The sequence below is a fragment of the Hippocampus zosterae genome, chromosome 8 (genome assembly GCF_025434085.1).
Source record: "Hippocampus zosterae strain Florida chromosome 8, ASM2543408v3, whole genome shotgun sequence".
NCBI classification, from domain to species: domain Eukaryota; kingdom Metazoa; phylum Chordata; class Actinopteri; order Syngnathiformes; family Syngnathidae; genus Hippocampus; species Hippocampus zosterae.
In genome coordinates this window covers 22755235-22773586 of record NC_067458.1, presented here as the reverse complement: position 1 = coordinate 22773586, position 18352 = coordinate 22755235, and the positions used below count along the sequence as shown (strand labels likewise).

The 18352-nt window shown below is 44.4% G+C and overlaps 1 protein-coding gene across 3 annotated transcripts; it reads left to right on the top strand.

Moving 5' to 3' along the window:
• Positions 1 to 72: 72 nt before the first annotated feature.
• Positions 73 to 15956, top strand: edem3 (ER degradation enhancer, mannosidase alpha-like 3). 3 transcript variants are annotated; one of them, XM_052073715.1, is made up of 21 exons: positions 73 to 670; positions 770 to 815; positions 1313 to 1413; positions 1771 to 1810; positions 2019 to 2131; positions 2875 to 3028; positions 3163 to 3297; positions 3679 to 3784; positions 3949 to 4046; positions 5005 to 5130; positions 5246 to 5329; positions 6203 to 6286; positions 6457 to 6581; positions 6831 to 7002; positions 7078 to 7232; positions 7335 to 7479; positions 10808 to 10999; positions 11170 to 11335; positions 13099 to 13284; positions 13604 to 13618; positions 15085 to 15956. In XM_052073715.1, exons 1-21 carry the CDS (start codon positions 582 to 584, stop codon positions 15363 to 15365), a joined length of 2613 nt encoding a protein of 870 aa, XP_051929675.1. In that variant the 5' UTR covers positions 73 to 581; the 3' UTR covers positions 15366 to 15956. The 3 variants fall into 3 exon arrangements, with proteins under 3 accessions (XP_051929675.1, XP_051929674.1, XP_051929676.1); XM_052073714.1 differs by having other exon boundaries at positions 13604 to 13651; XM_052073716.1 differs by lacking the exon at positions 13604 to 13618.
• Positions 15957 to 18352: the final 2396 nt, after the last annotated feature.

Here is an 18352-nt window from a genome sequence, read left to right as displayed (position 1 = left end):
AATATGGCAAGTGCACAACTCTTTGGACTGCGATGACGAAAACCAGTTCGTCAAGATCTGGCAATTATTAACATTTACGATCGACTGGTAGGTTAATGACGATTGAAAGCGCTATGGAGAACTCATTGTCAAGGACTTAAGCTAATTGCCCTCATTTAATAAATGGAAGGTGGGCCTTTTGAATATCACTGTGCAGCGACTCAAGCTTTTGGTTTCGTGTAAGTGTCAGTGGATTTTAATTACTTGACACGCAAATTGGCCTCGCCATGAAGTGTACAGTTATTGAATAAATTATCTAATAAAATCATATAAGCCCTTGTATTTTGGCTACGCGTCACACATCCTCCTTCCAGTAGATCCGGGTGACAGCATGGAAAAGCAAACAAGTGTCACCTGTAATCAGTGAAATGGCACATATACGACATTGTTGTTAGTCATTTACTGACTAGGGAGATGGCATGCAAGTGGCCGACTCTTCACTGTGTAGGAGTTGTAGTTTCTAGCTGCTATTGTAACAAAACTTCAATAGACTAATCGAGAATCAAAGTGAACTTGTGGACCTTGCTGCTCATCTGGCCACAATGCCATCGACACTGTTCGTCTTGTTGCTGCTGGCGGCGTCATGTAGCCTGGGACGTGCCATGTCACGGGACGAGAAACTCAAGTTGCGGTGAGTGCAAGAAAAAGAATGGTTTAAAAGTGCTGTGTATATATATATATAATCAGCAACTCTGCCTCATGATGCACATCTCATCTTTCCTCCAAAAAGGAACCAAGTGGTAGAGATGTTCGACCATGCGTACCAGAATTACATGGTAAGTCATCGCTTTTAATTCCTCAGATGTCAAAACAAAAATTCCTATCTCAGTCACTGTCAGTCTGGACGTCAGACCAGTGAATGTAGTCTGATTTTGAGTGGACGTACATGTCACAGACAAACGTAGATTTTAGGTGGTCTTGACACATCGTACGTAGCCCGTGGCGTGTGACTTAATCTACGATTGGCTCTGAGGCGTCTGGGACGCTTCACGACCACGACGACGAAAGTCTGGCATGTCAGAATTTTTGTTGGTCTTGCCACATAGTGTGACATGTCCAACGTCGTCTTTTGATTGGTTCTTTGGCATTGACTAAAAGGAAAACAGTGCCCTCCTACTTTTGACAAGACTGGATGTGGCGCACACAATCACAATGTGATGTACAGTATTTAAAAATGACTTAAACAGAACATATTATTTTTTTCCTTTGTAAAAGAAACTATTCCTGCAAATGTACATGAGCACACGTAGCGTGATTGTCAATTTTCCCAAAGGACCATGCTTATCCAGCCGATGAGCTGATGCCGCTAACATGCCGAGGAAGAGTACGAGGACTAGAACCCAGTCGGGGCGACGTGGACGATGCGCTCGGAAAGTAAGAACTAAAGAGAGAAAAATGCAGTACAGTGAAACTCCTCTACAACGAAATCATGTTTGCAGCAAGAAATTTTTCACAACAGGGGGTTTTTCACTGTAGCAAATTTGATCTCAGAAGTAAACACACACACAAACGTATTGTGTACACGCATACACAAATGTAAGTGTACTCTTTATTTTTATTCTAATAGTGCATAAGTATGAGCATATACTTATTTGAAATAATCATTTAGTTTTTTTATGATAGCATAAAAGGGTTGTGAGTGACACACTATTGCCTCTGAAAAAAGTGATGCTCTGTTATTTCAGTATTTCAATGCATTTTCTTTCATGGGTGAACACTTATCTCCTGCAGGTTCTCGTTAACCCTCATAGACACTCTGGATACGCTTGTGGTGAGCACCAGTTTTTTGTTCCTTTAATTACTCAGGGATAAAAATGCATTCTGTTTCTTATGTTTCGTAAATGACATATGCAGAATGAGGACTCCCAAATAAATAATCCCCAATATTTTATTTTTTTTGCACCACGTACTAAACAGTGGCCAATATGTCTGCTGTGGTGACTTTTGACACCCAAGTATTGTTTTATTTTTTTCACCAGCTTTTGAACAAGACGGTGGAGTTTGAGGCTGCAGTCAGGAGAGTCTTGTCAGACGTCAGGTTGGACAATGACATCGTGGTGTCGGTATTTGAAACCAACATTCGAGTCCTTGGGTAAGGAAAATTGTCCTTTCAGAGCATACATTTTGTTACTAAGTTTTGCCAGAAAAAAATGTAGTTTTGATTTGAAATTGACTGTTATTGTGCCCCCTCCCAAAAAATGCTGAATTTATTTTTTGGTGAAGATATATTTCATAATGCCTCAAACATTTCAGCAGCCTTTTCTATAATAAGAAAACCTTTATTAGTCTCGCAATGGAGAAATTCCCAATTTACAGCAGCAAAGTTATGAACTAATGCCAACAACAATGTGCTCTTAATGACAAAATAATGTATTTACAAATATTCACCAGTGAAACAATTTTACATTTGACAAACTACAAGCTATTTGCCTGCTATTTAGTAGTAGAGTATTTAGTTGTGTATGTGCATGCATGTTGCCATGAATGTATCCGTTTGCGTACATACATCGCTCCTAAATTTAAATAATGTTTTTCGTCATCTTTTCACTTTTATGTGACACTCTTTTTAGTAGCTGTAAAAATGACAAACACTTTGATCAGTCACATGCTGCTTGGAATGGTTGCATTTCCAAGCAGCCATCTCCCATGTTTCAGGAGATGACACATTATGACCCACAGCGATTTAATCCAAATCTGCTGCCATCTGCTGGCCATAGTTGTTTATTATTTTTTTACATTTCACTGTTAAATGATCAAACCTGAGTTGGCCAAGTGCATACCCCCCCCCCCCCCCCCCCCCCAGATTATTAAAGCAGTATTATTCTTGCTGTTCAGAGGTCTGTTGGGCGGACACTCCATGGCTTTGATGCTGAAGGAAGAAGGACACCATATGCGGTGGTACCAAGACGAGCTGCTGCACATGGCCAAAGACCTGGGCCTCCGACTTCTGCCAGCGTTCAACACCAGCAGTGGCCTTCCTTACCCCCGGGTGAGAATGGGCAGCGGCTTTGACGCTGCCGCTTAAAAGCTGCCGTTTAAGTGATTGATTTATTTTAATTGAGGCACTGCACCAATTAGAGGAGAGGCAATATATTGAGATTCTTTTTTTTTTTTTTTTCACAGGTGAACTTGAAATACGGCGTTAGGGGTCCTGAGACGCGGACGGGCACAGAAACGGACACCTGCACAGCATGCGCCGGAACCATCATCCTGGAATTTGCTGCCTTAAGTCGCTTCACTGGGGATCCCGTGTTTGAGGTGGGACCCACATCAGCAAATCTAGCCGCTTACCTCCGTCTTATCCATGTGCCGATTTGGTTAAATTGTTGTAATGCTGAATTCCAGCCTCGGGGCAGGGCGACAACACAATCGTTTTCCCAGTAAGCAGTATAGCAGATACTGAGCACTATCTGGGGAAAAAAAAGTTTGCACTTCTCTCATTTGATGTTTAGTGTCTAACTAAACATCAAACAAAGAGGATACAGGATTTAGAATATTGTCAATGTAGCGTAATGCTAACAATGCAAAATGCCATAGGTGGGCGAATGAACACATGGACAATACTGTATGAGAATACTCACAGGCACGTTCTTTATTCTCTGTAAAAAAAAAAAAAAAACTCTTCTCTCACGCTTACAGGCACATGCCCGGAGAGCCCTGGACTTTCTTTGGGAGAAGAGGCAGAGGAATAGCAATCTGGTGGGAACCACCATTAACATCCACTCAGGAGAGTGGGTCCGCCGCGGTGAGAGGCGCACAGGGTAGTAGATGAGGTGGGAAGTAGCCGGTGGTAGAAATAAGGATACGAAATGGCAAGATTAGATTGTGCAAAGGGCGGAGGAGTTGAAAAAAAAAATTTACTTTGTGCGACGACTCACATCAACGATGAACGCACGCCTTGTTTTCTAGACAGCGGCGTTGGAGCAGGGATTGACTCGTACTACGAATACCTCCTCAAGGCCTATGTTCTTCTGGGAGATGACCAATTTCTTCAGCGCTTCAACATTGTGAGCATGCATGACACACACTTAATCGGTTGCATAGCAACGGGATAACGCACAGGATCATTCAATATATTGCATGTTTGCAATGTCTTATAGTTTGGGTGCTTACTTTGTGATAGTTTGTTTATGTACGTCATTTTTCAAAATAATTGTCGGCGGCGTTTAATTACTTAACTGGGTTGGGGGTGGGGGGCATTCATTAGTAGAGTTTTTATGGAGGTAACAATAGTAAATACTAGAAAATTCCTGCGTCAAAAAAATTTAGAAATTAGAGGAGGGGGGGGGGAGAAACAGCAATGAGTGGCTTTTGTTTTGAAATTTTTGGGGAAGACCCAATCAAAAAGGTTTGTAATTTCCTTATCAAAGCCACATGATGTCCGAAAAAGAACTTTTTTTGTCACTTTTCAAAAAAAATAGGCAAGGCTTTGGCCTGACAATAGACACAATAAGGCACAGGTGTCAAATTCAAGGCCCGGGGGACAGATCTGGCCCACCACATCATTTTATGTGGCCCGCGAAAGCCAATCGAATGATTGGGAAAAATTTCAACTTCTCTTTGGAATAAATAAGAGAGATATTGTAAACGTTTCCAAACACCTCATTACAGTAACTTAAACAATCGTGGAATCAACCATTAATCTTGACTTCTTTAAATGCTTTCACAGTCATAATGGCCCTCCAAGGAAAAAGGTCACTTCAATGTTGCCCGAGACAAAAATGAGTTTGACACCCCTGCAATAGTTAAAATAGATGAAGTGAGACGATTACAGCTGGAACAGGTTTTTTTTTTTTGTCGTCCTGAAGGAGAAAGGGGAGGTGTTAACTTTTCCAAAGTGAATTACTCTCCCGCTGTCTTAATTGCGGCACAGCCACTTTTTGAGGAATTGCCGTATGTTGCCCATGTTTGTCAAATGTGTCCAAAGTGAGACCCTTTTTTTTTATCATCCCACTTCCCACTCAGCACTATGCATCCATCATGAAGTACATAAGCCAGCCTCCCCTGCTGTTGGACGTTCACATCCACAAACCTCTGCTTCCCGCTCGCACTTGGATGGACTCTCTGCTGGCTTTCTTCCCTGGTCTGCAGGTCCGATTGAATCATTTGGAATCAATGTATTTGGTTTTGTTTTGCCATTTCACTCGTTTGTTTTATTGACTAATAACCCCCCCCCCCCCCCCCCCCCCCCCAATCCCCGCCCTAGGTGTTGAAGGGAGACATCCGTCCAGCCATTGAGACTCATGAAATGTTGTATCAAGTTACCAAAAAACACAACTTCCTACCAGAGGTAAACCTTTCGGATTCAAACGCCGAATTGCGTTCATGTCTGGCTTTAGCTGAGAGTTTATCCGCGGTGAAGGCGTCGTTTTTTTTTCTTTTTTTTTGCAAATTAAAAACGAGACAAACCGGTATATCTTCTTGGATGTTTGCTAACCTCGGCCAACGTGCGGTCGAGGGATTAAAAGTCAAACAGCGCTCTCAAAATTACAGGAAAGAATGGAGGCGGAATATCAAAATAAAGTAAATATACTCAGCCCTCAAAGATGCAGAATTTGAGGACAAGATGTTTTGGATGCTGTCATATTACACTAAATTTTTTTTTTTGCCTAAGAGCATAGTTGCCCAAATCAGATTTGCATGTTTTGGCAAATCTGGATGAAAAAAAAAGTAATTAAACAAACGAGAAACATGATGCAATACCTCCACATGCAGACCCGTGGAGTTAATTATGATTTGCTGATGTTTGCTGTTATTGTTGTTGTTTTTTTTTCAAGTATTTAATTTCAGAAGCTCCAATGCATTGATCGACAGCATGTTCATGTGGTTAAACTTTAGTTTTTATTTTTAAATGTACTGTACTTTGAGTTTTGATGGGTCTTTTTGGTGCAAATTGTCGTCTCATAATTGAACTCTCGTATTTATTTTGACGCATGTTTCCATTTATCCTCCGATGAAATGCGTTAGCAGCTTTGCACGGTGACGAATTTAAAATGACACGTACAACTAGCCCCGAAAGGAACGCCACCGTGAAATCCTCATGCGTCCTTTCATACACCTGACAGCCACCCTCAGGCTTTTGGTTCATTCTCGCTACCGTCTCTTAAAGTGCCACTTAGAATGCCGCAACGGTGCACTGACTCGCTCCCTTTCGTCTCCGCAGGCCTTCACAACTGATTTCAGGGTACACTGGGCCCAGCATCCACTCAGGCCGGAATTTGCTGAGAGCACCTATTTCCTTTACAAGGTAGAAAATAACAACAACAACAAAAAGTCAATGCAGATGTCTTATTATCTTCCGAGTGCAGCTGAATAGGATTCACTTGCATGTGCGACGTCTTTGCAAAATATAATCATTTGCTTTAAAAAAAAAAAAAAAAAAAAACTAAAATAATGTTGGATTCTCTCTGGCCTCAGGCCACAGGCGACCCGTACTATCTTGAAGCGGGTCGCACCATCATGGAGAACCTCAACCGCTTTGCTCGGGTCCCGTGCGGGTTCGCTGCCATGAAGGACGTGCGGACGGGCAGCCACGAGGACCGGTGAGAAGTGGTCGAAACGATTAAATCGTGGATTTTTAGGTTATTAAAAAAAAAAAAGAGACGGCGAACTGTTGATGGCAAAATGTAAGGTGGTAATTTTTTTTTTTTTTTAAATATATCTAAGCTGTAAATTTGTTAAGAGAAACCGTATCCACATCTCCAAAAATGTTGGTTGAATTCCAAATTGTGCCATGCAAGCTCATGACTTCATCTTCAATTCAACGTCGAAATGACCTCTTCTCCTCCTAGAATGGATTCCTTCTTCCTCGCCGAGATGTTCAAGTACCTTTTCCTGCTTTTCGCCGACCCGGGTGACCTACGCTTCGACGTGGAGGACTACATCTTCACGACCGAAGCGCATCTGTTGCCTCTGTCTCTCTCGACAGCACCCTACGCCCCGTCCGTTCTCACCAACCGAACGGTAAATTGTCCTCGTTAGCGTTAGCGAGACGCATTCCAGGGGCAGCGCTTTGTAATCGGAAGCTATGTGGTCAAGATGCCTCCGTTGGAGCAGGAGCTGGACGACTCCAACTTTGACTGGACCTGCCCCAACACGCGTCTCCTGTTCCCCGACCCGGCCTTCCCCCATAACCTGAGGGAACCCATTCGCAGCGCCGTGGACAAGAGCTGCCCGCGCCCCGCTCCTTATAGGTCATCATTTCCGAATTCACTGACGGGAAAGAATTGCTCTGGACGAGGGTTTGATTAAAGTACACTGCATTTGACGTCATCTTTGTTTACCGGTCCATCCAGGGAGCCCGGCATGGGGGCGCCTCCTCTGAGAGCTCAGGACTTCATGGCAAACAACCCGGAACATCTGGAGCTGCTGAGGAGGATGGGCGTCAGCCTCATCCACCTGAAGGATGGCAGGGTGCAGCTGGTGCAGCATGCGACGCAGGTACGCAAAGAAATGCCGTCATGCGTGGATTGGAAAATTCTTCCGGCAATCCTGTGAGTCATGACTCGCGACGCGGCCTTTCCGAAGGATCGGGATGATTCGCTGGCGGTGGTGATGTCAGGTTGTTTCCTGTGTAAATTTGGTTGAGTCGAGTTCAGGCTAGAGTCATGGTGTCATCTTAACACCCTTTATGAACTGTAAAGGCAATGTGTGAATGTTTCCAACGCGTACGAGTGAAAAGAATAGTTGATAATAATGTTCGTTTCATGATAATGAATACAACTAAAATCATGTTGGAGAGGCAACCTGTAAGAAGGGGACGATCGCGTGATCAAAGCCAGAAAACAGATTAGTGGGCTTCATTGATGACATGTTTTTTTTTAAAACATAATTTGCTAAAAAAAAAAGTAATAAAATAGGAAATAATAATAAAAATAGGTGCCAAAATTAAAAAAAAAATCTTTATGGGTTTTGTCTTCCGGCAAAAGTGGAATACATATACTGTAGATCATTTATTCATACAGGGCGGCCCCGGTAGTCCAGTGGTTAGCACGTCGGCTTCACAGTGCAGAGGTACCGGGTTCGATTCCAGCTCCGGCCTCCCTGTGTGGAGTTTGCATGTTCTTGCCTGCGTGGGTTTTCTCCGGGTGCTCCGGTTTCCTCCCGCATTCCAAAAACATGCGTGGCAGGCTGATTGAGCACTCTAAATTGTCCCAAGGTGTGAGTGTGAGTGCGAATGGTTGTTCGTCTCTGTGTGCCCTGCGATTGGCTGGCAACCGGTTCAGGGTGTCCCCCGTCTACTGCCCGAGGACAGCTGGGATAGGCTCCAGCACCCCCCGCGACTCTGGTGAGGATCAAGCGGCTCGGAAGATGAATGAATGAATTTATTCATACAACTATGATATGTGTAAACGCAAAACAAGCCTATTGTCATCTTTGGAGGCTCTGTGTTAAAAATCCAAACAAAACCAAACTACGTTTTTGACATTTTAAGTGCCCACGCGTGCTCTGTCACGCCTCGCCATTTGCCTGGGCGAGACGCAAGTGCTATTGCACTTTTTGAATCGGCGTGAATTACTCCACAGATGTTTGCCAATTTCGGCAGGGCTTGGTCTTAATCACCTGCAAAGAGCAACCGTCGACTCTACTCCATTACAGCATCCCTGCAAAATATATATATATATATATATAGTACTAGCTGGTTCGCCGCCCTCTGGGCGGCTCATCAGCTAGTTCCTGCGGAAGGCTGGTAAGGTGGGCCTTCGGCCCACAAAAGTATTGTTGCTTGGTTCAACTTTTTGTTCATCTTCATTGCTTATCGCGAAAATAAAGAGATGTTTAGCTCTACTAAATAACTAACAATTTTATTGCAATGCTTGTGGGTAGAAGGGACAGACGGAAGGACAGACCGCGTGCGGGACGACGCGCAATATATACAGTGCCCTCCATAAGTATTGGCACCCCTGGTTGAGATGTGTTTTTTAGCTTCCAATTATTTTATTTTTTTTCTAAATAATATGGGACCTTAATGGAAAAAAAGAGAAAAATCCAACCTTCAATACAAGTGCATTTATTCAGTGGGGAAAAAATCCCACATAAAGAAATAATTATTTGACATCAAATAATGTGTGTCACAATTATTAGCACCCCTGGTGTTAATATTTTGTACAACCCCCTTTTGCCAACAAAACAGCACCTAATCTTCTCCTATAATGTTTCACAAGATGGGAAAAGACAGAAAGAGGGATCTTCAGCCATTCCTCTTTGCAGAATCTCTCTAAATCATCCAGAGACCTGGGTCCTCTCCTCTGTACTCTCCTCTTCAGCTCACCCCACAGGTTCTCAATGGGGTTGAGGTCAGGGGACTGAGATGGCCATGGGAGGAGCTTGATTTTGTGTCTGGTGAACCATTTCTGTGTAGATTTGGCCATATGTTTAGGGTCATTGTCTTGCTGAAAGACCCAGTGACGACCCAGCTTCAGCTTTCGGGCAGAGGGCAACAGATTTTGATTTAAAATGTCCTGGTATTTCAAAGCATTCATGATGCCATGCACCCTAACAAGGTTCCCAGGGCCTTTGGAAGCGAAACAGCCCCACAGCATCACTGACCCACCCCCATACTTCACAGTGGGTATGAGGTGCTTTTCAGCATGCGCATCTTTCGTGGTACGCCAGACCCACTTAGAGTGTTTGTTGCCAAAAAGCTCAATCTTGGTCTCATCTGACCAAAGCACACGGTCCCAGTTGAAGCCCCAATACCGCTTGGCGAACTCCAGACGCTTGCGTTTATGATTGTGAGTGAGGAAAGGTTTTCTCCGTGCATGCCTCCCAAACAGCTTGTTGGCGTGTAGACAGCGCCTGATGGTTGATTTGGAGACTTTGTGACCCCAGGATGCTACCATTTGTTGTAATTCTGTAACAGTGAGCTTTGGAGATCTTTTGATTTCTCTTACCATCCTCCTCACTGTGCGTGGTGGCAAAATAAACTTGGCTCCTCGTCCAGGCTTGTTTACCACTGTTCCAGTTGTTTTGAACTTCTTAATTATTCCTCTCACAGTGGATATGGGCAGCTGCAGTTGAGTGGCAATCTTCTTGTAGCCTCTGCCTGACCTGTGAAGGTCGACGCACATCTGCCTCACTTGTATGCTGTGTTCCTTTGTCTTTCCCATGTTTAAGAGTGGATAAGAGAAATGGCCTCGGTGTCACGTCATATTTATACCCCAGGGAGACAGGAAGTGATGAATTACTAATTAAATGTTCCTACATACTCTGGTAAACTTTGTAAACTACTGTAGAAATGACAGAAATGCTTCAATTATATTTATTTCCTGGGAATTGTTAAGGGTGCCAATAATTGTGGAACAGGTGATTTGATGTCAAATAATTATTTCTTTATGTGGGATTTTTTCCCCACTGAATAAATGCACTTGTATTGAAGGTTGGATTTTTCTCTTTTTTTCCATTAAGGTCCCATATTATTTAGAAAAAAAATAAAATAATTGGAAGCTAAAAAACACATCTCAACCAGGGGTGCCAATAATTATGGAGGGCACTGTATATATATATATATATATATATAGATATATGTATTTTTTTTTTAAAAAGAAAGACAAAATAACACGGTTAAGTGGTTATATAAAGCGTATTGGTCTGGATGAAGTGCATTGGCACCGATGGCTGTGCTTGCCCACATGCATGACAGAACCTTAATTGCCCCGCCCCCCCAAAAAACCCCAAACAAACCTATTTCACTTGACTCAAATCGACCAAGTGACGCTGCGTTGCTGAAGACACCTTTTTTCTCTGCCATCACTTCTCCCACACGTAGGCTGTGAGCCCCATAGCGGCAGAGGATGGCGTCCGCTTCATGCAGGAGATGATGGAGCTTTCCAGCCAGCAGCAGAAGGAGCAGCTGCCTCCCCGAGCCATTCAAATCGTCTCTCATCCCTTCTTCGGCCGAGTGGTGCTGACCGCAGGCCCGGCGCAGTTCGGCACGGACTTGTCCAAAAGCTCCACGGGGGTGAGCTGCCCCGCCGTATTGAAGCATAGACGTCAAATATACGTAGGCCAAACGCCTTTGGTGCGTAGTATGACAGGAACGTTGCCGCCATCTTGAATGTGTCAAAGGAAGCCCCTCGTTCCCACCAAAGCACGCGTCTCGACTTAAATCCGACTTCCTCCCGTGCGCAGGTTCGAGGCTTCGTCACCGTCGCCGAGCCGTACAGCGGCTGCAGCGAGATCACCAACGGCGAGTACGTGCGCGGCCACATCGCTCTGCTGCAGAGGGGCCAGTGCATGTTCGCCGAGAAGGCGCGGCACATCCAGAAGGCCGGCGCCATCGGAGGCATCGTCGTTGGTGGGTGGTGCGCAGGGGCCGACCGGCACGCGGCGAGGAAGATGACCCCCCCCGTTGATGCGATTAGCCGGCCATTAAATGGATTACCTCCAAGACAGACAGTCAGATAAGTCGTGTGTGATGAGCTGTTAATTGGGTTTCTGCTGTGTCGTACTTGCGGACACTTATTTTCCACAACAACAACCAACACCACCCACGCCCTTGTTGCCATGAAAAGAAACATTCATTCATTCATTCATTCATCTTCTGTACCGCTTGATCCTCACTAGGGTCGCGGGGGGTGCTGGAGCCCATTCCAGCCGTCTCCGGGCAGTAGGCGGGGGACACCCTGAATCGGTTGCCAGCCAATCGCAGGGCACACAGAAATGAACAACCACTCACACTCACACCTAGGGACAATTTAGAGTGTTCAATCAGCCTGCCATGCATGTTTTTAGAATGTGGGAGGAAACCGGAGCACCCGGAGAAAACCCACGCAGGCCCGGGGAGAACGTGCAAACTCCACACAGGGAGGCCGGAGCTGGAATCGAACCCGGTACCTCTGCACTGTGAAGCCGACGTGCTAACCACTGGACTACCGGGCCGCCCTGAAAAGAAACAATCTCTATATATATTGCGCGTCGTCCCGCACGCGGTCTGTCCTTCCGTCTGTCCCTTTTCAAAACGTACCTACTTCACCGCGCCGCTGCGTGCCGCCACTGCGCCACTCAGGCAGTGGCTCACTACGATCGCGCGGGCATCTTAGCGAAAAAATGTTGTCTACCCACAAGCATTGCAATGAAACTGTTAGCTATTTAGTAGAGCTAAACATCTCTTTATTTTCGCGATAAGCAATGAAGATGAACAAAAAGTTGAACCAAGCAACAACACTTTTGTGGGCCGAAGGCCCACCTTACCAGCCTTCCGCAGGAACTAGCTGTTTCACTAGCTAGCGGCGAACCAGCTAGCGAAACATAAATTTATTGCGCGGAATTAGTACAAAATTTTGTACTAAAAATAAAAACTTTAAAAAAAAAACGTCCTCAAATGCTATCCAAGTATGCGATGGAATAATCGGTGGGATCGGAAGAATTCCAAAAAAGGCTTGTAGGTGCGTTTAGATGCCACACGATGGCAGCTGATAAAGAAGACTTGGCTTCCATGTTGATTAATTTTGGTCACTGGCGTGTAACAACACAGGCAAAAGATAATCAGCAAAGCTTCAACTGCACACATTTAACACGTACGCGACCGTCAACCCACGTTACATAACACCGCATCGTTAGCCACATCATGACTTGTGATTCGCCAGCATCCGTTTAAAAAATGACAAGGCAGAAGAAGAAAAAAATGTCAGTTTTTATGGCGATCAATATACTGTCGTCATCAAAGTTTCCAAACGCAACTGTAGTTTAAGGGCCTATTTTCGCCCAGTAAAACAAACAATGACAGTTCCCTGCGTTTTGTAATTAGATTCCGCGGCCGAACAAATTTACACCGAGGGTCCAAGTCACCAAACGAGTTCCACATGAAAACAAAGGTTTGGATCGATAGGTAAATGATCACATCACAGTCGACTGCCACAGCTATGAGGAGCTGAACTGAGCGGCAAACTAAAACATTTCACTTTCGACGTTGCACGAGGACCATTTAAGGGATGAGTTTTCAACCATATGTTCTCCCAAATTCGAGAAGCCGGTGTTCCACTCGAATTCATATCGGGGCTTACTAACTCGCGGATATTCAGAATGCGTCAAAAAGTTTCAAATTCCCTTGTGTGGCAGACGACAACGAGGGAAGCAGCAGCGACACGGCGCCTCTCTTCCAGATGGCCGGCGACGGCCGCAACACGGACGACGTCACCCTGCCCCTCCTCTTCCTCTTCCACAAGGAGGGCAACATCCTGCTGGAGGCGCTGAAGGAGCACAGGGAGGTGGAGGTGCTGCTGAGCGACAAAGCCCGAGACCGAGGTGTGTGTGCCTCCCCTTTGTTCCCCCCCACCGCCCCTTGTGGCCCTTTTGTTTGTTTGCGTCTTCGTGATGGGCTCATCAAGCGCCGCTCGTCATCAATCACGCCCAACCGATTCGCCTCGTGAATTAAAAATGAGGCACCGTTGCCGTTCCCGGCAGTTTCGACTCACTCCCGAGCCCACTGGCGGTGGTTACATTCAGTTTATTAATATGACCCAACGCTTCCTCCCCTCTGCTTGCTCATTTGCCTTCTCCTCTCTGTCCCCCCCGCCCCGCCCCCCTCGCCGCCTCCCGACCCTCTCATTTTGTGGACAAACAGCTGCCATATTCAAAGGTAAAACTCTGCCTGGAAGTCTGTTTGAGGGCAGTAAGTATTCCTCTCTGCTGTTCTTTCTGCTACCTCACTCACATCTCATCATTTTTACAGTACAGTGGACCCCCCCCCCCCCCCCCCCCGGGTTATTGAAGGGGGACGCGTTACGATCCCACCCGAGTTTGGTGACAATCTGTGCTATGCCTTATCGAAAATTATGATTAAAATAGACTTTTTGACGTATTCAGGGGCACTTTGCCATCTTTCTCTGTCAAAAAAAAATAAAATAAAAGAATCTTGATGAAAAGGAAATCAAACTCACTCGCGCAGTTCAGCAGAAAAGATCCCCGGCGTGCTTGCTTCAAGCTGCTTGTCACATGCGGTTGAGGTTTTAAGTAAAACTGACACAAAAAGAAATGAGAATTAAACAAGGTATATTTTAAAACGAAAAGTATTGCAACGGCACCTATAATTTCGTCTAACAAAAGTCTGCTAGCTTAATGCTAACATGTACAGTTGTACCTTCAGATACAAGTCACCCATCTGTTTTGTTCCCCCCGCCCCAAGATACAAACAGTCCACATTGTGTATTTAAAGCAACGACGTAACTTTCCCATCACGTCTTCTATCTTACTATGAACATAATGGGGAACATCAGAGATGGGCTAATTAATAGCATCGGTGTAACAACGCTATAAGCGATGGATATTAGAATCTAAACGGGGGAGCAACACACAGATATGACAATTATTAAATAATATATTCCTTATCTTCTGCATAGAGCGAATATAGCTTTGGTTTAGCTAACATTGACTCCACTCCATATAAAGTATGTTGGGATGTCTTATACTGCCCCCAGGTGGCCAAAGTGTGCATGTTGAACCGCAGTACTACTGCGGGGGTTCACCGTCAGGCTATTTCCTCCACCACCACACTGCTCCCTGCCCACACGTTTCCAATTGTGTTTACCTCCTGGCTTCGCTTCACATTTCGCAACTCACGTTTTATGACGTTTGTATATTTGTTTCTCAGCAATCTCTTCATCCACAAGTCGTAAGTCGAGACATGGACGTCATTACAAGAATGCCGTACTTTTCATAGTTTAAATTACGCTGGATCTGTTTGACTTTTTTGAATTTTGTCGACTTGAACCACTTGTTTACGTTCTACAAAGAAACGGAGGGTCATCTACGACCTCGCCTTATTTGTTCTGTGTACTCTTAAGTATTTATAGAAACCACACTTCAGGCAGAATATTAACCCTGCCAGATTCCCCCCGCACAATATTTTGCCTTCTTTTCTCCATTCGGCCGTTTTTTTTCTCTCTCTCAGCAACGTTAGAGGGGGGGAGAAAGATTTCATCCTGTGACTCACTACGGGCAGGCATCGTGCTGCTCTGAGCTGGCAGCCTCTTTGTGAAGACCGCTCTATTTTTACACCTTGTACATCTTGTTACGTCGCCGCCCACCGCTCACCTTCCTTTTCAGGCTCCGACGTCCACGAGGTGGAGGAGGACTGCCAAACCGAGGCCACCTCACCAGCGGCGTCCGAGTTGGAGGCGACGTCACCGCCAGATGATCAGGACGGCGCTCCGGCCTACGGTGAGGACGTCAGTCCAACCGAGGCTGACGCGCCGAAAGTGGACCCTGGGGAGAAAAAGGAGCTTGAGGTGGACGAGGACGACACCGGCCAATCGGTGGACCGGCTACTGGCCGACTGGCGGGACGACCTGGAGGCCTTCCGGCAAATGGAGAAAGACGAGCTTTGACGCTTCCAATCAAACGGTAATCAAACGCCGGCGTGTCCGTGGCCTCATCTGCGGACGGCAAGGCAAGGCCGGGCGGCCACACGGGGCATCGGCGTAGCACGACGGAGGCCTCTTCAACCTGCGTGATGACGAATGAGAGCACAGGGTGCTTACCTAAAGTTGCAAAATTCCAGAACTTTCAAGTTGGAAACTGGGAATTAAAGGAAGAGTATGCAGTATTGACATCAAGCTTTTGATGTAACCTCACTTGACTACTCTGTCCCGCTGTTTCTGTCTGCAAGTCTTTCGCCCGCTTGTAGAAATTTCCTTGAAATTTCCCTGCCATTGACTGCACGGCAAATGATTGACACCTCGCCAGTCATGCCTTTTGACGCTGAGCGATAATTCCTCAGTGGATGGAAAAAAAAAATCCTTAATTTATGGACAGGAATTTACCAAATTGAAAGTTGGCTCCTAACTCATCTGCCAATCCAGGAAACATGGATCTTTGACGTCTGTCGCCGTCAATGGCAGTGAATGAGTTTTAATAGTGAACTTTGTCTGCTAACGACAAAACATAATCTTTGCTTCATGCTTGAATATGATTCCTTTTTATTAATACCTCGTCTTACCTCACTTGTCTCTGACATTTCTTTACCACAAACGATTTTGATCAAGGAGGCAGATTTAATTTGGGGTATCTAGACCGATGTTTCCCAACCAAGCCACGTACGCTACTCACAAAACGTTCTGTGCATCCGTCTTTCAGGTGAAATATTACTGAATTCCACACAAAACTATGATTGTGTTGCATAACCGGCAGTAGGTGGATAAATGTTAATTGTGCGTTCTGCCATCTAGTGGAAGATTATTGAATTGTTCTGCCAGTCACTACAAGTTGCGAGCATAGATGGATGAGCACAGATAAGGTCAGTTAGTTTACGAGCAAAATCAAATTGGTTCTCCCTTTTGAAACGAAAGATATTTGTAATCCATCATTTTCTGACTATTTAAGTTAAAGGAGGATACATTTCTGCAGCGTGGCCGGGAATCATTGATCGAGACCTCCATTAATCAGTGAATCAACAGTTTTCTGTCGTGTATTCGCTTGATTTAACTAACATCGGGTCCTCGGTGGAGGTAATGCTTTACACTGGTGTCCCCTATGCATTTCAGTCTTTTTGTAAAAAAAGAAAATCTCAGTGACGGTATCCCAGTGTAATGCATTCATTCACCAGTGGATCTTTATTATTTAATTAAAATCAGATTTTTGAATTCCTTGCACAAAATGAAGCGTGCCACTTTGAAGGGTCTCCGAACGGAGGCTTGGTGAGAAAGCAAACATCACGGCCCATTCTTGTATGAAGCTACCTCGCAATGTGAATCGATACACTACTCACAAACGGTTATAGAATTTGGGGCTTTTGTGGGAACTTTACAGATTCACCTAAAAATGTGCTGCTAACGTCATCACATTTTCTGCGTTTGCTGGCCATGGAGAGATGGCCAGTTATCTATTGTGTAATCCGGATCTTGATTCTAAGTGTTAAGGGACCAAAAAATAAGTTCTTTTAGTCATTATATATTCTTTTAAATTGATTGGTTGATCAATCGGTTATCAGTTTTATTCTGTCAGCATTGGCCTTAAAAAAAAAAACAACCAAATAATCGGTTGGGCACTGGCTGTGTATTTTTATACATTGAAATACTGTGGAGGGCCATTTTTCTTTTGAAAAATCCATTGTTTTTAAAGGGCCGGACCGGATTAATTGTATTTTCATTCATTTCAATGGGGAACGATGATTTCAGCTCCAAACTGTTTTGACATAGGAGTGTGGTCCCGCAACAAATTGAAAACCTCTGTGTGGCGAAATGTTGTGAGTAGTGTATTGTCAATGTTTATTGACTGAGCGCATACAAAAGCTGTTGGCTCTATTTGTGGCTCGTGCCCCTCACCAATCGCGTCGCAGTGACGTCTTGCACCTGTGTTAACCACGGAAGGGGCGCTAAACCAACAAAAGGATGATGAGCAGGAAGATGATGAGAAAGGATGATTCATGTAATAAAAGTTGAGACTTTTATGGACTCTCTTGATTCTGTTCGAAGATGGAAAAATATGGATTTGGGATGTCGATGCATTGAGTCAGGTGGTTATGCGGTAGTTACTGTATTCATTTAATATATTTTATTTACTTTTAAAAAAAATTATGATTACTATTATATAACATTGTTTAAAAGGGGAATGAAATGCAAACATTTTCTCTGCAAAAATACGTTACCTGCGGGGACAAGTGTCATGCGAGCCCGAGGGCAGTTAGGACATCAATTTCAGTTGACAGCAGAGGGCGGTCTTGAATCAATCTGCTTAATTGTTATTTCACAAGTGCAGTATTAGAATGCCGTATTTAGGCCAGTGGGGGCATATACAAGATAAACTTTATTTTTTATTTTTTGCAAGTATTATCTTCAAATTAATTGTACATTTGGAAGGAAAAAAAAGTGTCACTCCCTCGAGGGTGTACACTGGCTTCCATATGTAGTATTATATTACGTGGGGATTACTGCTAGATACAGCTCCAGATTTGATTGGTTTCATATAACCATATTTCATTCCCCCCCCCCCCATTTAATTTTTTAACATGTATTGATCGTGTGTTATAAGCATACACGTAGACATACGACTTGTTTTATTCCACAGACAATTTTTTAAAAAAGTGTGGGGAAAGTTGTGCAACGCTAGTAAATCACTGTCACGTCTTGATTGAAATCGGCTGCCTCTTCAATGATTAATGCTGTATACATTATAAATACACGACCTTTAAAGGCGTGAGGAGTTGGGGGGGGGGGGCATTTCAGTAGCTCATGTTGGATTACTTTCACTGCTGTGAGAGAGGAGAAAGACAAAGTACAGATTACTTAATAAAAATAGTACACTCCTTTACTTTAGGGAAAGTAAAAACAAAAACAATGCAGACTCAGAAAATGTACTTGGAATTCCTGATACCGGG